The following is a 15,166-nucleotide window of genomic DNA, read 5'->3' on the forward strand; positions in this document are numbered from 1 at the left end:
GGGGAGGGTTAAAAGGGGAAGAACAAAAAAAATGTCAGAGCTGCTGAAGAAAGGGCCGGCCGAGCCGGTGGAGACGAAAGACGTGAAGGAGGCGCTGCGGGCCAAGGAGGTGAAGGAGAGCGCCAACGCCGAGCGAGCGCAGGGCGGCGAGAAAGGCAAGGCTGACGCCGAGAGGTACCCGCTCAACAAGACGCTGCTCGACGCCGTGGCGCAGAAAGAACCCTCGCTGGTCGTCTTCAACAACGACGGCGGCGCTGTCGCTTCGCACAAACCTGTCAAAAAGGTGAGCGTGTGTGTGTGTGTGTGAGAGAGAGAGAGAGAAAAGGGGGATTAGAAAAACTCAAGTTCCCAGTCGGTGGACCGGATTGTGGGGGCTGTAGTTTTTAACGGCGCGCTGGCGGCTTGTGGGATGCGACGGCTGGACTACAACTCCCAGCGTGCAGTGCGAGCCGGCGCATGCGTAGTGAGCCTCGCCGCGTCCCTCGCCTTTTTTTCCCCCCCTCACGTTTGTGGGCGGTGATAATTGTGTCGTCGTCCCCCCCCCCCCCCTTTTAATGAGATCCAATTGCTGAGTTAGTTTACAGAGAGCAAGCCCACCTCCCAAACCCAGTTTTGGTTTTGGGGTAAGTCTTAGGTTCCACTCTCCATGGTAGATTTGATCTGCATTTTTTTTCCCAGTTTTTCTATATTTCCCGTTTACTCTCCTCTCCTCTCTGGAAGGCACCAAGTTTTGTTGTTGCCCCGAATACCACTGGACATCCAGTACCTTTGGCTAAATTGACATATTTTTCATCTGTGAGCCTAAACAGTGATTTCATTCTGGTGCATTCTGCATGTAACGCTGGTTGCCAGAGTCGGTGTACGCATAAAAGTGTTCATGTGGTAAAAGCATTAAAGGGAAAGTTATCATTGTCTCTTTTGGCACAAGGCAAAATAGAAGTTCTTTTTAATTGTTCAACTCCCCATGGGAGGTAATGGAGCTATTGGCATGAATGTTCTTGATTTGAGATTGAGGTTTCAATTGTTTCAGTGCAAGTATCTAAACGTAATGTTAGGTTAACCAAAGCACATTTGTTTAGAGCACCTACTGAGCATGTACAGACCCATTTTTGTTTTATATTTTTATCATATTGCTAAGAAATTTAGTGACCAGCACAATTATGAAAGGATTATCCAGTCTAATGATTCCCAGGAAGGAGCATGTAGCTTTAAAATCTGTTGCAGGTAACATTTCTTACATGGTATGAATTCAAGTAACCCATGACCTGGATCCCAGCTGCTTTGTCACCCTGGATATTGAAATATGGAATGATTATCTATGGTGCCTGTAGACTTCAGGGAACATGCCATGTTGTCATGGTCCAGCTACCTTCTGACCTTAATTGAATCAAAACTCCAAACATTCTTAATCAAGGGTGTGTGATAGTAGTTCAACCTTGCCCTGGCTTTACAACTCAGCACAAAAGGTAATTGGATAAGTACCTGAAAGAAAAAAAATTGCAGGGCTATGAGGAAAGATTGGGGAGTGGGACTAGCTGAGGTGCTCTTGCACGGGCTCGACAGGCCGAATGGCTTTCTCTCACACTGTAACCATTCTATGACTCTCTGATTCACAGTTTTCCACCATCAGCTTCCTATCAACTGATGAAATCGCAGTGTCTCCATACTTTTCTAAAGAGAAAACTGAAGAATTTTGTTCATGTCAACTGAAAATTGAGCTATTGACACTTGTCAAGTTGTTGTATTTCAGTTCATTATTGATGCTATCTGTCACTAGTCAGCCGCGGCTCAGTGGGTACCACCTCGCCTCTGCATCAGGAGGTTGTGGGTTCAAATCCCACTCCAGATACTTGAGCATAAAAATCTAGGCTGACACTTCAGTGCAGTGCTGAGGGAGTGCTGCACTGTTGGAGGTGCCGTCTTTCATATGAGATTTTAAACCGAGGCCCCGGCTACTCGCTCAAGTGGATGTAAAAGATGGTGCAATTTCGAAGAACGTCAGGGCAGTTATCCCCAGTGTCCTGGCCAATATTTATCTCTCAATTAGAATGACAAAAACAGATTATGTGGCCCTTATCACATTGCTGTTTGTGGGAGTTTGTTATGCTCAAATTGGCTGCCGCACTTCCCACACTACAACAGTGACTACACTCCGAAAGTACTTCATTGTCTGTAAAGCGCTTTGAGACGTTCGGTGGTAGTGAAAGGCGCTATATAAATAAATGCAAACCGGTCTGTCCTTTTTAGTTAATTAGCCTTGTCTTCTCTCTTGCTCACTTAAGCTTTTGGTGGTGTCCTGCATCCTGTACCTTGGTCCTTTACTTGAGTTTCTTCATAAGAAAACAAAAATATTGAATGTCACTGAGATGGAAGCATTGATCTGGGCTTTTTTCATTTGCTTGCTGCATTTGCTGCATACCTCTCCACCACTGAGTTAGAAATGTATCTGTTTTGCTTGAGCTGAGTTAGCCATCACTGTGCATGGTGCTGTTCAGTCTTTTAAGTTCAATCCTCAAGAGTGAAGAAAAGAAAGAACTTGCATTTAGCTAAAAACCACGCATGTTTGGCTGTAGAGCAGTTTGGAAGTGCAGTCATTGTTACATGGACAAAGACAGCAGCCAATTTGCATACAGCAAAGTCCCACAAATAAATGAGAAGTTAATCAGTTTTTTGGTGGGACTGGTTGAGGGATGAATGTTACTGAGAGAACTCGCTTTTTTTTGTTAAAAAATGTTATGGGATCTTTTACGTCCTTCTGCACAGGCTCCCAGTTTAATTTCTCCTCCAAAATATAGCACCTCCAACAATGCAGCATTTCCTCAGTACTCCACGTGTCATTTATGTAACCACAATGTAACACCGCTGTATTACTGTATACACTCAACCCAGATGCACACCTTGACCACAAGGGGTGAACTTGTGGGAGACACTCCTTACCTGATCACACAGATATAAAAAGGGAGGTCCCACGCAGGGTCATCGTCTTTGGAGTCCTGTGAATAAAGAGTTACGGTCACAGAGTGACCTTGTCCCCAGAATGTGCCTCGTGTGGTTTCATACTGTAGAGTAAGGACTTTACAGCACGGAAGTGTCAGTTTTTTTTTATGAGCTTGTCCTTGAGTAGAGCTTGAACCCACAACCTTCTGACTCGTGGGTCTGGTACCAACTGAGCCACTCCTCCGAGCATAGCTCCCCATTGGGAGTATGAGATTAGTGAAGGTATCCTAATATTCCGCATGTGGCCTTACCGATGTTTGTTGAAAATCGAAGTTGGGGATGGTACTGATAGCGGAAAGCGTCTATTTTTAGGAATTTCTTTTCCATTTTTAGCATATGGCCATATGCGAACAATGACATGACAGGTAAAGACCATCTGGTCCATTGAGCCTGTCCCCGCACAATAGCGATACCTTGTGTATTACAACATATACACTCCATCCCACCCAAAACCTTGAGATCTCCTGGGAGAGGCAAAAAAACAGATTTAAAAAACCCAGGCCAATTTGGAGGGGCAAAAAATCTGGCAAATTCCTCTCCGACCCATCGAGACAATCGAAACTAGTCCATTAGATCACTCTGGCCATTAAATTCCCTGCAATACCTACCTTCTGTAAGAGTTCATCTCTGCCGTAGCCAGAAACAAATCCAGCTTTTGCTTGAAGGAATTCCGTGAGTCTGTGTCCATCACATGAAACGGCAGCTTGTTCCAGAGGTCTGCTATTCTCTCTGAAAAGAGCCACCTCCTGACATTTAACGTAGATCTAGCCCTATACAGCTTAAATTTGTGCCCCCTGGTCCTGCCTAACCATAATAACTGGAAGTATTTTAATATTTGCCCTGATTATCTGCAGAGAGAAATTCAATTATATGAAGTTGAGATTTGAGTTTCCGAGTTTGCACAATGTTGAGATATGCTTACTCATTCAGTGAGATACTAGCAGTGAGAAATGAGAAGTCAACTAACACCTGTGTCGTCAAAATGACAGCCCAATCGGGCATCATGTTAAATATGATCTGTGGGGGAAGGGTGGGGCGGGTGGAAGAGACCATAACCTTCATTGTCTCAGCTTCATACAGCAAATGTCCCTACTGCCAAAAAAATATTAAGTGTCATTCTTCTGTAGAATGAGTGTCATAATTGCCAGCTGCACTTTTTGCACACTGAGGGAAGTTTTTTGATCATCTTCTTCTGTATTAATCATTTTTATAAAGCAATTTTGCACTTCTGATCGCTGCCTTAAAGCTTGAGATTTAGAGTGCTAAAGGCTTGGGGGTCTGTTGAAAACTAGAAGGGAGGACTTGGGGCCTGTGGAACATCGTGTTTGCTGGGATGTCGAATTGGGGTTGTTTTTTTTTTTAAGTTTTGCACCCGAGGTTTGAGTGCCAATTCATATTAATTAAATGAAACACAAGTGTTTTGTTGTGGTCGTACCAGGGATTAATACTTTTTTTTTTACAAGAAGGCGGGCGATAAAGAAAGTCTTGGATTTATATAGCGTCTTTCATTTCAAAGTGCTTTACAGCCAATGAAGTATTTTTAGAGTGTAATCACTGTTGTAATGTAGTAAAGACACTAAAGTAGAGCTATTCAAATATCTGGTGTTTGATTCCTGTGGATTTAGTATGTCTGGAAAGATTTTAAAAAACTGCTGAGAACACAAAAAGATTAAAGGGGCATGTTATATTTATTCCTTTTTCCTCATCCCTTGGCTTTCTGCCGACAATACCAAAATTAAGTTGAGGTGTTCGTGACTGATTTAAAATAGAATCGTATGGGAACTATTTGGCACTCCCATTTTAAATGAGGGATTTGTGTTTTTCTTTACTCACTGAAGTTTAAAAACTGGCTAAGCAACTCTGGAAGTGATTCAGCATTTCTTTTTTTGTCATAAAATTCACTGCTATTACAACAACTTATGTTTATATAGTGCCTTTGACGTAGTAAAATGTTACGTACTACACAGGAGCATTATCAAACAAAATTTGACACTGAGCTACGTAAGGAGATATTAAGGCAGATGACCAAAAGTTTGGTCAAAGGGGTAAGTTTTAAAGAGCATCTTAGAGGAGAGGTAAAGTGGCAGAGAGGTTTAGGGAGGGAATTCCAGAACTTAGGACCTTGGCAGCTGAAAGCATGGCCACCAATGGTGGAGTAATTAAAATTGGGGACGCGCAAGAGGTCAGAGTTGGAGGAGCGCAGAGATCTCGGAGGGTTGTAGGGCTGGAGGGGGTTACTGAGATAAGGAGGGACAAGGCCATGGATGGATTTGAAAACAACAATGAGAATTTTTACAAAAGTAAAATACTACAGATGCTGGAATCTGAACAGAAAATGCTGGAAATCTCAGCGGGTCAGGCAGCATCTGCAGAGAGAGAAACAGAGTTAACGTTGCAGGGCGATGACCCTTCGTCAGAACTGGCAATAGTTCGAAATGTCACAGATTCTTAAGGAAGTGCTAGGGCCCTGAAAGGGGGAGGAAAGAACAAAAGGGAAAGTCTGTGATGGGGTGGAAGGGCAGGAGAGATTTGAGCGACAAAAGGGATAATGGGCCAAATTGAGATGGTAATAGCACAAGTTTGGAAACAAAAGATGAGTCTAGATAGGGTGTGAATGGTGGAATAATTACTAGCTGGCATGGAAAACCGAGAAATAAAAAAGGGGGAAGGAGTTTTTGTAAAAAGAAAGGGAACAAAATACTGGCAGAAGTTATGGTCTGAAATTGTTGAACTCGATGTTGAGTCCGGAAGGTTGTGTGAAAATGTTTTAATTGAGGTGTTGCTGGATTATGAGCCAATGTAGGTCAGTGAGCACAAGGGGGGCGATTTTGGCTACAAGCAGCTGAGTTTTGGATGAGTTCATGGTTATGGAGGCGGGAAGATGTGAGTTGCATATTTTTGCAGGTGGAAACCACAATTGCACAGCTTCTGTGAGAATAGTGAAAGTAGAGGTACTGTATACGTCTGTTTCTGCCTGCTTTCCTTGGTTGGTCAGTGTTGCTGCTGTGTGCAGTGGGTTGTTCATTCCCAGCAGTATAGTACATCTAATCCTCTCATCTGCCACACTGCGCAACTGCACAGCTGTTGATGGCCCAAATGAAGAACCAGTATCAGCAGTTGACTTCCAGAATTATGTTAACGTTTGTGTGATGCACGAACTGGCTTGATTTGCGTTGTTCATTGAATTTCCTGGAAATTCACTGCAGATATTTTCTTGATTAAGTTTTGAGTAGTAATGTTAACCGTCGTAAATGAATATCATTGTGTTCCAAGGATATGGATAAACTGAATTAACATTCACTGTGATAGCTACTGTTGGCGGAAATAATCACAAAACAAAGGGAGCATTTCAAGTCAAAAGTTGCATAGTACAAAATATCTAATCTTATCTTTGAGTGCAGATGACTCTATAAAATGCTCATAGTTTGGTCTGTTACTTTGTGTTCTGAATCCCTCAATTAGATTACAGCTTTGTAATCACTCCTGTCTAACACATTTTTCTCCTGTGAATTTATACTTTGTGTTAAATTAAAACAGCAGCATGTTGTAAGATAGTGTAGGGGTCAGAACAGCGTCTTTTCACCCCTAGGACCCGGGTGAAATCTTGCCCGCATTACATGAAAATGACCTCTATCTGCTGGCTTTAAGTGCTCTAAAGTGAGAGAAATTTTGGAAACCTCAATGCAGTTCTTTGTGAGCATGAGGCCACAGCATTAATTTGTCACTGGTTCAAAAGTGCCATAAGGGACTGCTTCAGAAATGGACCGGTTAGCCTGACATCAGTAGTGGGGAAAATGTTGGAATCAATCATTAAGGATGAAATAGCAGCGCGTTTGGAAAGCAGTGACAGGATCGGACCAAGTCAGCATGGATTTATGAAAAGGGAAATCATGCTTGACGAATCTTCTGGAATTTTTTGAGGATGTAACTAGCAGAGTGGACAAGGGAGAACCAGTGGATGTGGTGTATTTGGACTTTCAAAAGGCTTTTGACAAGGTCCCACACAAGAGATTGGTGTGCAAAATCAAAGCGCATGGTATTGGGGGTAATGTACTGGCGTGGATAGAGAACTGGTTGGCAGACAGGAAGCAGAGAGTCGGGATAAACTGGTCCTTTTCAGAATGGCGGGCAGCGACTAGTGGGGTGCTGTAGGGCTCAGTGCTGGGACCCCAGCTCTTTACAATATACATTAACGATTTAGATGAAGGAATTGAGTGTAATATCTCCAAGTTTGCAGATGACACTAAGCTGGGTGGCGATGTGATCTGTGAGGATGATGCTAAGAGATTGCAGGGTGACTTGGACAGGTTAGGTGAGTGGGCAAATGCATGGCAGATGCAGTATAATGTGGATAAATGTGAGGTTATCCAAAAACACGAAGGCAGAATATTACCTGAATGGCGGCAGATTAGGAAAAGGGGAGGTGCAACGAGACCTGGGTGTCATGGTTCATCAGTCACTGAGTGGGCACGCAGGTACAGCAGGCAGTAAAGAAGGCAAATGGTATGTTGGCCTTCATAGCCAGGGGATTTGAGTATAGGAGCAGGGAGGTCTTAATGCATTTGTACAGGACCTTAGGTGAGGTCTCACCTGGAATATTGTGTTCAGTTTTGGTCTCCTAGTCTGAGGAAGGACGTTATTGCTATTGAGGTAGTGTAGCGAAGGTTCACCAGACTGATTCCGGGGATGGCTGGACTGTCATATGAGGAGAGACTGGATCAACTGGTCCTTTGTTCACTGGAGTTTAAAAGGATGAGAGGGGATCTCATAGAAACATATAAGATTCTGACGGGACTGGACAGGTTAGATGCGGGAAGAATGTTCCCGATGTTGGGGAAGTCCAGAACCAGGGGACATAGTCTTAGGATAAGGGGTAGGCCATTTAGGACTGTGATGAGGAGAAACTTCTTCACTCAGAGTTGTTAACCTATGGAATTCCCTGCCGCAGAGAGTTGTTAATGCCAGTTCATTGGATATATTCAAGAAGGAGTTAGATATGGCCCTTACTGTTAAGGGGATCAAGGGGTATGGAGAGAAGGCAGGAAAGGGGTACTGAAGGAATGATCAGCCATGATCTTATTGAATGGCGGTGCAGGCTCAAAGGGCCGAATGGCCTACTCCTGCACCTATTTTCTATGTTTCTATGAAACCTTACAGTAGTAGAGTAAGAATGCTTAGTGGGTAGCACTCTTGCCTCTGAGTCAGAAGGTTGTGGGTTCAAGTCCCACTCCAGGGATGTGAGCACATAAATCTAGGCTGTCACTCCCAGTGCAGTGCTGACGGAGTGCTGCACTGTCGGAGGTGCCATCTTTCAGATGAGGCGTTAAACCGAGGTCCCGTCTGCCCTCTAGGGTGACGTAAAAGATCCCATGGCCGTATTTCTAAGAAGAGCAGGGGAGTTATGCCTGGCTTCTTGGCTAATATTTATCCCATCAACATCACTTTAAAAAAAAAAAAATATCCAATCATTATCACATTGCTGTTTGTGGGAGCTTACTGTACACAAATTAGCTGCTGCGTTTCCTACATTGCAACAGTGACTACTTCAGAAAGTACTTCATTGACTGTAAAGCGCTTTGGGACATTGGGTGGTCGTGAAAGGTGCTTTAAATAAAAGTCTCTTTTCTTTGAGGTTCAGATAAGATGCGTTATTTTGCCATCGCGACGACCTAGACTTTGATGCAGGAGTGCTGAATTCATATAAGTGGAACGCGGACTGTTCCTCGCCAATGCAAACATCTCTCATCCTTTTATTTTAAGTGAGTTTAGAATTAAGTGAGTTTAGAATTCACCGTTGCAAATGAATACGCACTATAGTGATGTTGAATAATAAATCTCAGCGGCGTGACCATGTGAGTGGAATACAGTGATAAGGGATATGCTGACGATGTCGCAATTATCAAGGAGAGTTGAAAAAAAATCACAAGATAAAATTCATTGAGTCTCATGCAGCAAGTATTTCTGGCTCCCAAGGGCAATTAAGCGGAGCCTCAGGAGATTAATTCCAGCCTTTATTACATTGTAAAAGTTAAACTTTTTGTAGACTCAAGGTATGGTTCACCGGAGCTATGTCCTCTACTGTTTGAGCCCTGTGATCTGGTACATTCCACTTGACTGGGAAGGCCAGTCAGAGGACCTCCTCATGGGTCAGCTCCTGGCCCAGCTAAGGTGGCCATCCCTGGGACCAGGTTGGATGCAGCCCCCTGGGGGCGGTTGCTCCAGCTGCCTGCCGCACTTGCGCGGCTTTGGCTACACCTGGGTGGTCCTAGAGATGGGGCACATGGTGCCCACCGATACGCTGGAGGCCTCCGCCACCAGTGGGCACCACAGGAACTAGAAAGTGAAAAGAATTATTTAATTTGATAATTTTTCTTTTATGATTTTGTTTTCTATTATTTCCTCTTTAAAAGGGGGCTCTTTGATTTGGCGCTTGTTTGACACACTGGGGCAACCCAGTGTAGTTGTAGATAGTAGGGGTACGATGCATAGAGGTTATGTTACTGGACTAGTAATCCAGAAGCCTGGACTAATACTCCAGAGGCATGAGTTCAAATCCCACCACGGCAGCTGGGGAATTGAAATTCGATCAAATAAATCTGGAATAAAAAGCCAGTGTCAGTAATGGTGACCATGAAACTACTGGATTGTCATTAAAAACACAACTAATTCACTAATGACCTTTAGCGAAGGAAATCTGCCACCCTTGTCCGGTCTGGGCCTATGTGACTCCAGCCCCACAGCAATGTAGTTGACTCTTAACTGTCCTCTGAAATGGCCCAGCGAGACACTCTGTTGTATTAGGCGGCTCACCACCACCTTCACGGGCAATTAGGGGTGGGCAATAAATATTGGTGATGCCCACATCGCGTGAATAAATATTTAAAAAAACCCTGTGCCACTAATTACATAAGCAATTTCCATTATATATGTGGACGTATAAATTTATAATGGATGTTTAAAACTCGACAATGATGTGTATATATAGCAGGCACCTACCTATCCCAAATCCCCTGGGAGGGCAGGTGCACCAATGTTGGCGTCCTCGACCAGGCCAACATCCCCAGCATTGAAGCACTGACCACACTTGATCAGCTCCACTAGGCAGGCCACATTGTTCGCATGCCAGACACGAGGCTCCCAAAGAAACCGCTCTACTCTGAACTCCTTCACTGCAAACGAGCCAAAGGTGGGCAGCGGAAACGTTACAGGGACATTCTCAAAGACTCCCTGATAAATCCAACATCCCCACCTACACCTGGGAGTTCCTGGCCAAAGACCGCCCTAAGTGGAGGAAGTGCATCCGGGAGGGCGCTGAGCACCTCGAGTCTCGTCACCGAGAGCATGCAGAAATCAAGCGCAGGCAGCGAAAAGAGCGTGCGGCAAACCAGCCCCACCCACCCCTTCTCTCAAAGGCTATCTGTCCCACCTGTGACAGGGACTGTGGCTCTCGTATTGGACTGTTCAGCCACCTAAGGACTCATGTTAAGAGTGGAAGCAAGTCTTCCTCGATTCCGAGGGACTGCCGATGATGATGATGACCTATCCCATTTCATGCACAGGCATCTTCCACTCCTCCTAACATGAAGTTCGGGACCTGGAATGTCAGGACCCTCATGGACAACTCCAGCAGCGACAGGCCGGAACGCCGCACCACCATAGTTGCCCGGGAACTTTCCCTCAACGACTGTCTGTCTCACCTGTGACGGGGACTGTGGTTCCCGTATTGGACTCTTCAGCCACCTAAGGACTCCTGGAAGCAAGTCTTCCTCGATTCCGAGGGACTGCCTATGATGATGTTGATCCCATTATATATAACCAAAGCAGTCACCTATCTATCCCAGCATGTGATGTAGAGGGGCCTGAATGAGCAGCAATTTTAAAATTGTCAATTAGACTCTAAATTCAAAGCAGACACTAGTTTGTCTGAAATTGTAGAGACAGAAATACTTTTACTGAGGGTACTTCTAGCAAAGTTAAAGGCATAAACAGATCTTTTATTATTGAGTTATAATACAAGAAACAGTCTTCCAAACTGTTTAATTTTGAAGAGATTATAATTTTTTTAAATGCAGATTTCTAGATGGGAGCAACTTAGTTTGTACATGAACACTGGCCTTCTGACATTCTGGTTCTGTGTACGTGTGGGCTTGGCCTTCATGTGCCCAGCAATGTTGAGGGATTTGAAGGCAGGGTGGTGTTTCTAGTTAGGACTCTTGTTAGATTCTTAATAGTGCATTCATATCTATAAGATTAGCATTGATGCGAAGCCAAACCCACTTTGCACAACTGTTAAACTTGTGTAAATAGGGTCGAAGGTTTGAGCTGACTTTGAAGTAGATTGAATGTGCGAGTCTCCTCCACGGAGTCCTACTTCACTTCATTCTGGTGTCCGACCAGGCCCTGACTCTGGATTCAAGCTGCTTCGACGCTATAATTGCAGTACTGGCACAAAGCAAAGCCCCTACAGTTATATCTTTTAGATTAAGAATGTAAAAATTAGGAGCAGGAGGCCGCCACTTGGCCCCTCGAGCCTGCTCTGCAATTCAATAAGATCATGGCTGTCTTTGACCTCGACTTTACTTTCCTGCCCGATACCCATATCCCTTGATTCCCCTCGAGTTCAGAAATCTATCTATCTCAGCCTTGAATATACTCGGCATCCACAGCCCTCTGGGGCGGAGAATTCCAAAGATTCACAATCCTCTGAGTGAAGAAATTCCTCCTCATCTCAGTCTTAAATGGCCGATCCCTTATCCTGACACTATGCTCCCGAGTTCTAGACTCTCCATACAGGGGAAAACAGCCTCTCAGCATCTACCCTCTCAGTACCAGGGTTGTACTCTGCTGCACCAGTTTGATTCTATTTTCTGACATCCTTTTGGATCATTTTATTTTGGTGCAAAAATGCTGTTGCACCTGGCAAAGGGTTAATTCCACTGCTCCCTGTCATGAATGAAAATGGCAGAAAATAAACACTTAATGAGGAAGACTTGGCGACACACACAGTTCATCTTTCTAAACTGGGCATTTGAAAATGTTTCGAAGATTGTCAATCACTCCAATATAATGAACGTGGCACAAAGTGTAGAGCAGTATGTACGCACAGAATGCTGCAGTGCAGACATCCTCGTTATAATGGGACCAGTGATAAAACATCTTTCCATAATCAACTCGCTGCAATGGCTGCGTCACTAATACGTAGGTGTGAAGGGGGCAAAAGTGCTTTGGTTGCTAGGTGTAGGAATATTGTAAGTGCACCAATGAGGATTATCTCTGGTCAGTATTTCATAAACACATCAAAGTGAAAAAATGCATTTACCATTGCGATGGGAATAGCGCACAGAAACGTTTGATATCGCTATGCGTAATGGCCAGGATAATTCTGCCCCTGTAGTTGGTTTGGAAAGAGGAAAAAATTCAAATGAGTTGGGGCCCAATCCCCGGCGTGTGTGTTTATGCAGTAAAATGTTTGATGTTAGTGACCTAGTGTGGAATATTCACTGGAGCTCGCATATTATTGCGTTTGGCACAACATCCTTAAGCATTGCAGTGAGAGCTATGTAGAAGAGCTCATGGAGCCTGCAGTGCAATCTACGCAGTTAGTGTTGACTCCCCACTTCACCTTAATATGTTTGCAGTGTACTGAGATCTGTCTATTGATCAGTTACTGAATTTATGCACCAACATCTTGGGACTGCTGTGTAATATACCCAGTGAAAGCAACAGCATTTATCACCTGAATTCAAGCAGCAAATTCTTGAATGTTGCACTTGTTTCCTGCAAGCTCACTCCAGGGTATTTTTTGTGAATTTTTGTGCTCATCAAGATGAGTGATGTTCATACTGGGAAACATGATGCCTCTCTTGTCGGGAACCCAGTGTTCGCATCAAGTACTCTCGGGTCAAATCTGGAATAGATAGAGTAAAGATGGATGCATTGACAGTCATTTTCCAACATTCCATTGACTCTGGATCAGTTCCTATCGAGTGGAGGGTAGCCAATGTAACCCCACTTTTTAAAAAAGGAGGGAGAGAGAAAGCAGGGAATTATAGACCGGTCAGCCTGACCTCAGTAGTGGGTAAAATGATGGAATCAATTATTAAGGATGTCATAGCAGCGCATTTGGAAAATGGTGACATGATAGGTCCAAGTCAGCATGGATTTGTGAAAGGGAGATCATGCTTGACAAATCTTCTGGAATTTTTTGAGGATGTTTCCAATAAAGTGGACAAAGGAGTACCAGTTGATGTGGTATATTTGGACTTTCAGAAGGCTTTCGACAAGGTCCCACACAGGAGATTAATGTGCAAAGTTAAAGCACATGGGATTGGGGGTAGTGTGCTGACGTGGATTGAGAACTGGTTGTCAGACAGGAAGCAAAGAGTAGGAGTAAATGGGTACTTTTCGGAATGGCAGGCAGTGACTAGTGGGGTACCGCAGGGTTCTGTGCTGGGGCCCCAGCTGTTTACATTGTACATTAATGATTTAGACGAGGGGATTAAATGTAGTATCTCCAAATTTGCGGATGACACTAAGTTGGGTGCCAGTGTGAGCTGCGAGGAGGATGCTATGAGGCTACAGAGTGACTTGGATAGGTTAGGTGAGTGGGAAAATGCATGGCAGATGAAGTATAATGTGGATAAATGTGAGGTTATCCACTTTGGTGGTAAAAACAGAGAGACAGACTATTATCTGAATGGTGACAGATTAGGAAAAGGGAAGGTGCAACGAGACCTGGGTGTCATGGTACATCAGTCATTGAAGGTTGGCATGCAGGTACAGCAGGCGGTTAAGAAAGCAAATGGCATGTTGGCCTTCATAGCGAGGGGATTTGAGTACAGGGGCAGGGAGGTGTTGCTACAGTTGTACAGGGCCTTGGTGAGGCCACACCTGGAGTATTGTGTACAGTTTTGGTCTCCTAACTTGAGGAAGGACATTCTTGCTATTGAGGGAGTGCAGCGAAGATTCACCAGACTGATTCCCGGGATGGTGGGACTGACCTATCAAGAAAGACTGGATCAACTGGGCTTGTATTCACTGGAGTTCAGAAGAGTGAGAGGGGACCTCATAGAAACGTTTAAAATTCTGACGGGTTTGGACAGGTTGGATGCAGGAAGAATGTTCCCAATGTTGGGGAAGTCCAGAACCAGGGGTCACAGTCTAAGGATAAGGGGTAAGCCATTTAGGACCGAGATAAGGAGAAACTTCTTCACCCAGAGGGTGGTGAACCTGTGGAATTCTCTACCACAGGAAGTAGTTGAGGCCAATTCACTAAATATATTCAAAAGGGAGTTAGATGAAGTCCTTACTACTCGGGGGATCAAGGGGTATGCCGTGAAAGCAGGAAGTGGGTACTGAAGTTTCATGTTCAGCCATGAACTCATTGAATGGCGGTGCAGGCTAGAAGGGCTGAATGGCCTGCTCCTGCACCTATTTTCTATGTTTCTATATTCAACCACCTTTCTCGGCCCCAGGCTTTGAAGAACATTCTCCACTCCAGAGACTTTAGCACAAAAATCTAGGCTGACGTGAGTGCTGCACAGGCTGCCCTGATCTGTGTGAGAACATCACCGCAGGTCGGGGCTATAAATAGAGCTGGAGCGCTGGGCCCTGGTACATCGTGGGTGAAGGTGCGGCGAATGAGGGTACGTGGCCCAGAAGAGCCGAGGGCCCAGGGGCAGCACGGGCCAGCCCACACTGCGATATGTGTGCGCACTAGGTCCGTGCAGCAGAGTGGGTCTCCAGTCGTCCTGGTTAATTCTTGCCACTGGATAAAGGCCTAGCTCTGTCAAGCCCGTGTGGTGGCTAACGTGGTGTAACGGTCGCCACACGTTTAAAAAAAAAAATTCACGCGCAGGCATCTTCCACCCCCTCAACTGGAGTTCAGGACTAGAACATGGGTCCTTCATTGAAGCATCTGTGAACTCTCGTGGAAGCAAGTCATCCTCGTTCGAGGGACCGCCTATAATGATGATGATTGTCAGAGGTACCGTCTTTCGGATGAGACGTTAAACCGAGGCCCCGTCTGCTCTCTCAGGCGGATGGAAAAGATTCCCATGGCACTATTTTGAAGAAGAGCAGGGGAGTTATCCCCGGTGTCCTGGCCAATATTTATCCCTCAATCAACATGACACAAAAAAAACCTAGATGATCTGGTCATTATCACATG

At 44.8% G+C, this 15,166-nt stretch overlaps 1 protein-coding gene across 1 annotated transcript in view; it reads left to right on the top strand.

The window, feature by feature from the left end:
• Positions 1 to 15,166, top strand: part of LOC139228048 (S-adenosylhomocysteine hydrolase-like protein 1) — a 115,017-nt gene continuing 99,851 nt past the window's right edge. The window contains exon 1 of the mRNA XM_070859195.1: positions 1 to 283. Coding sequence (XP_070715296.1) covers positions 32 to 283 — 252 coding nt within the window. The 5' untranslated portion in view covers positions 1 to 31. The remainder of the gene's footprint in view (positions 284 to 15,166) is intronic.

This window comes from Pristiophorus japonicus, chromosome 17, assembly GCF_044704955.1.
Source record: "Pristiophorus japonicus isolate sPriJap1 chromosome 17, sPriJap1.hap1, whole genome shotgun sequence".
NCBI classification, from domain to species: domain Eukaryota; kingdom Metazoa; phylum Chordata; class Chondrichthyes; family Pristiophoridae; genus Pristiophorus; species Pristiophorus japonicus.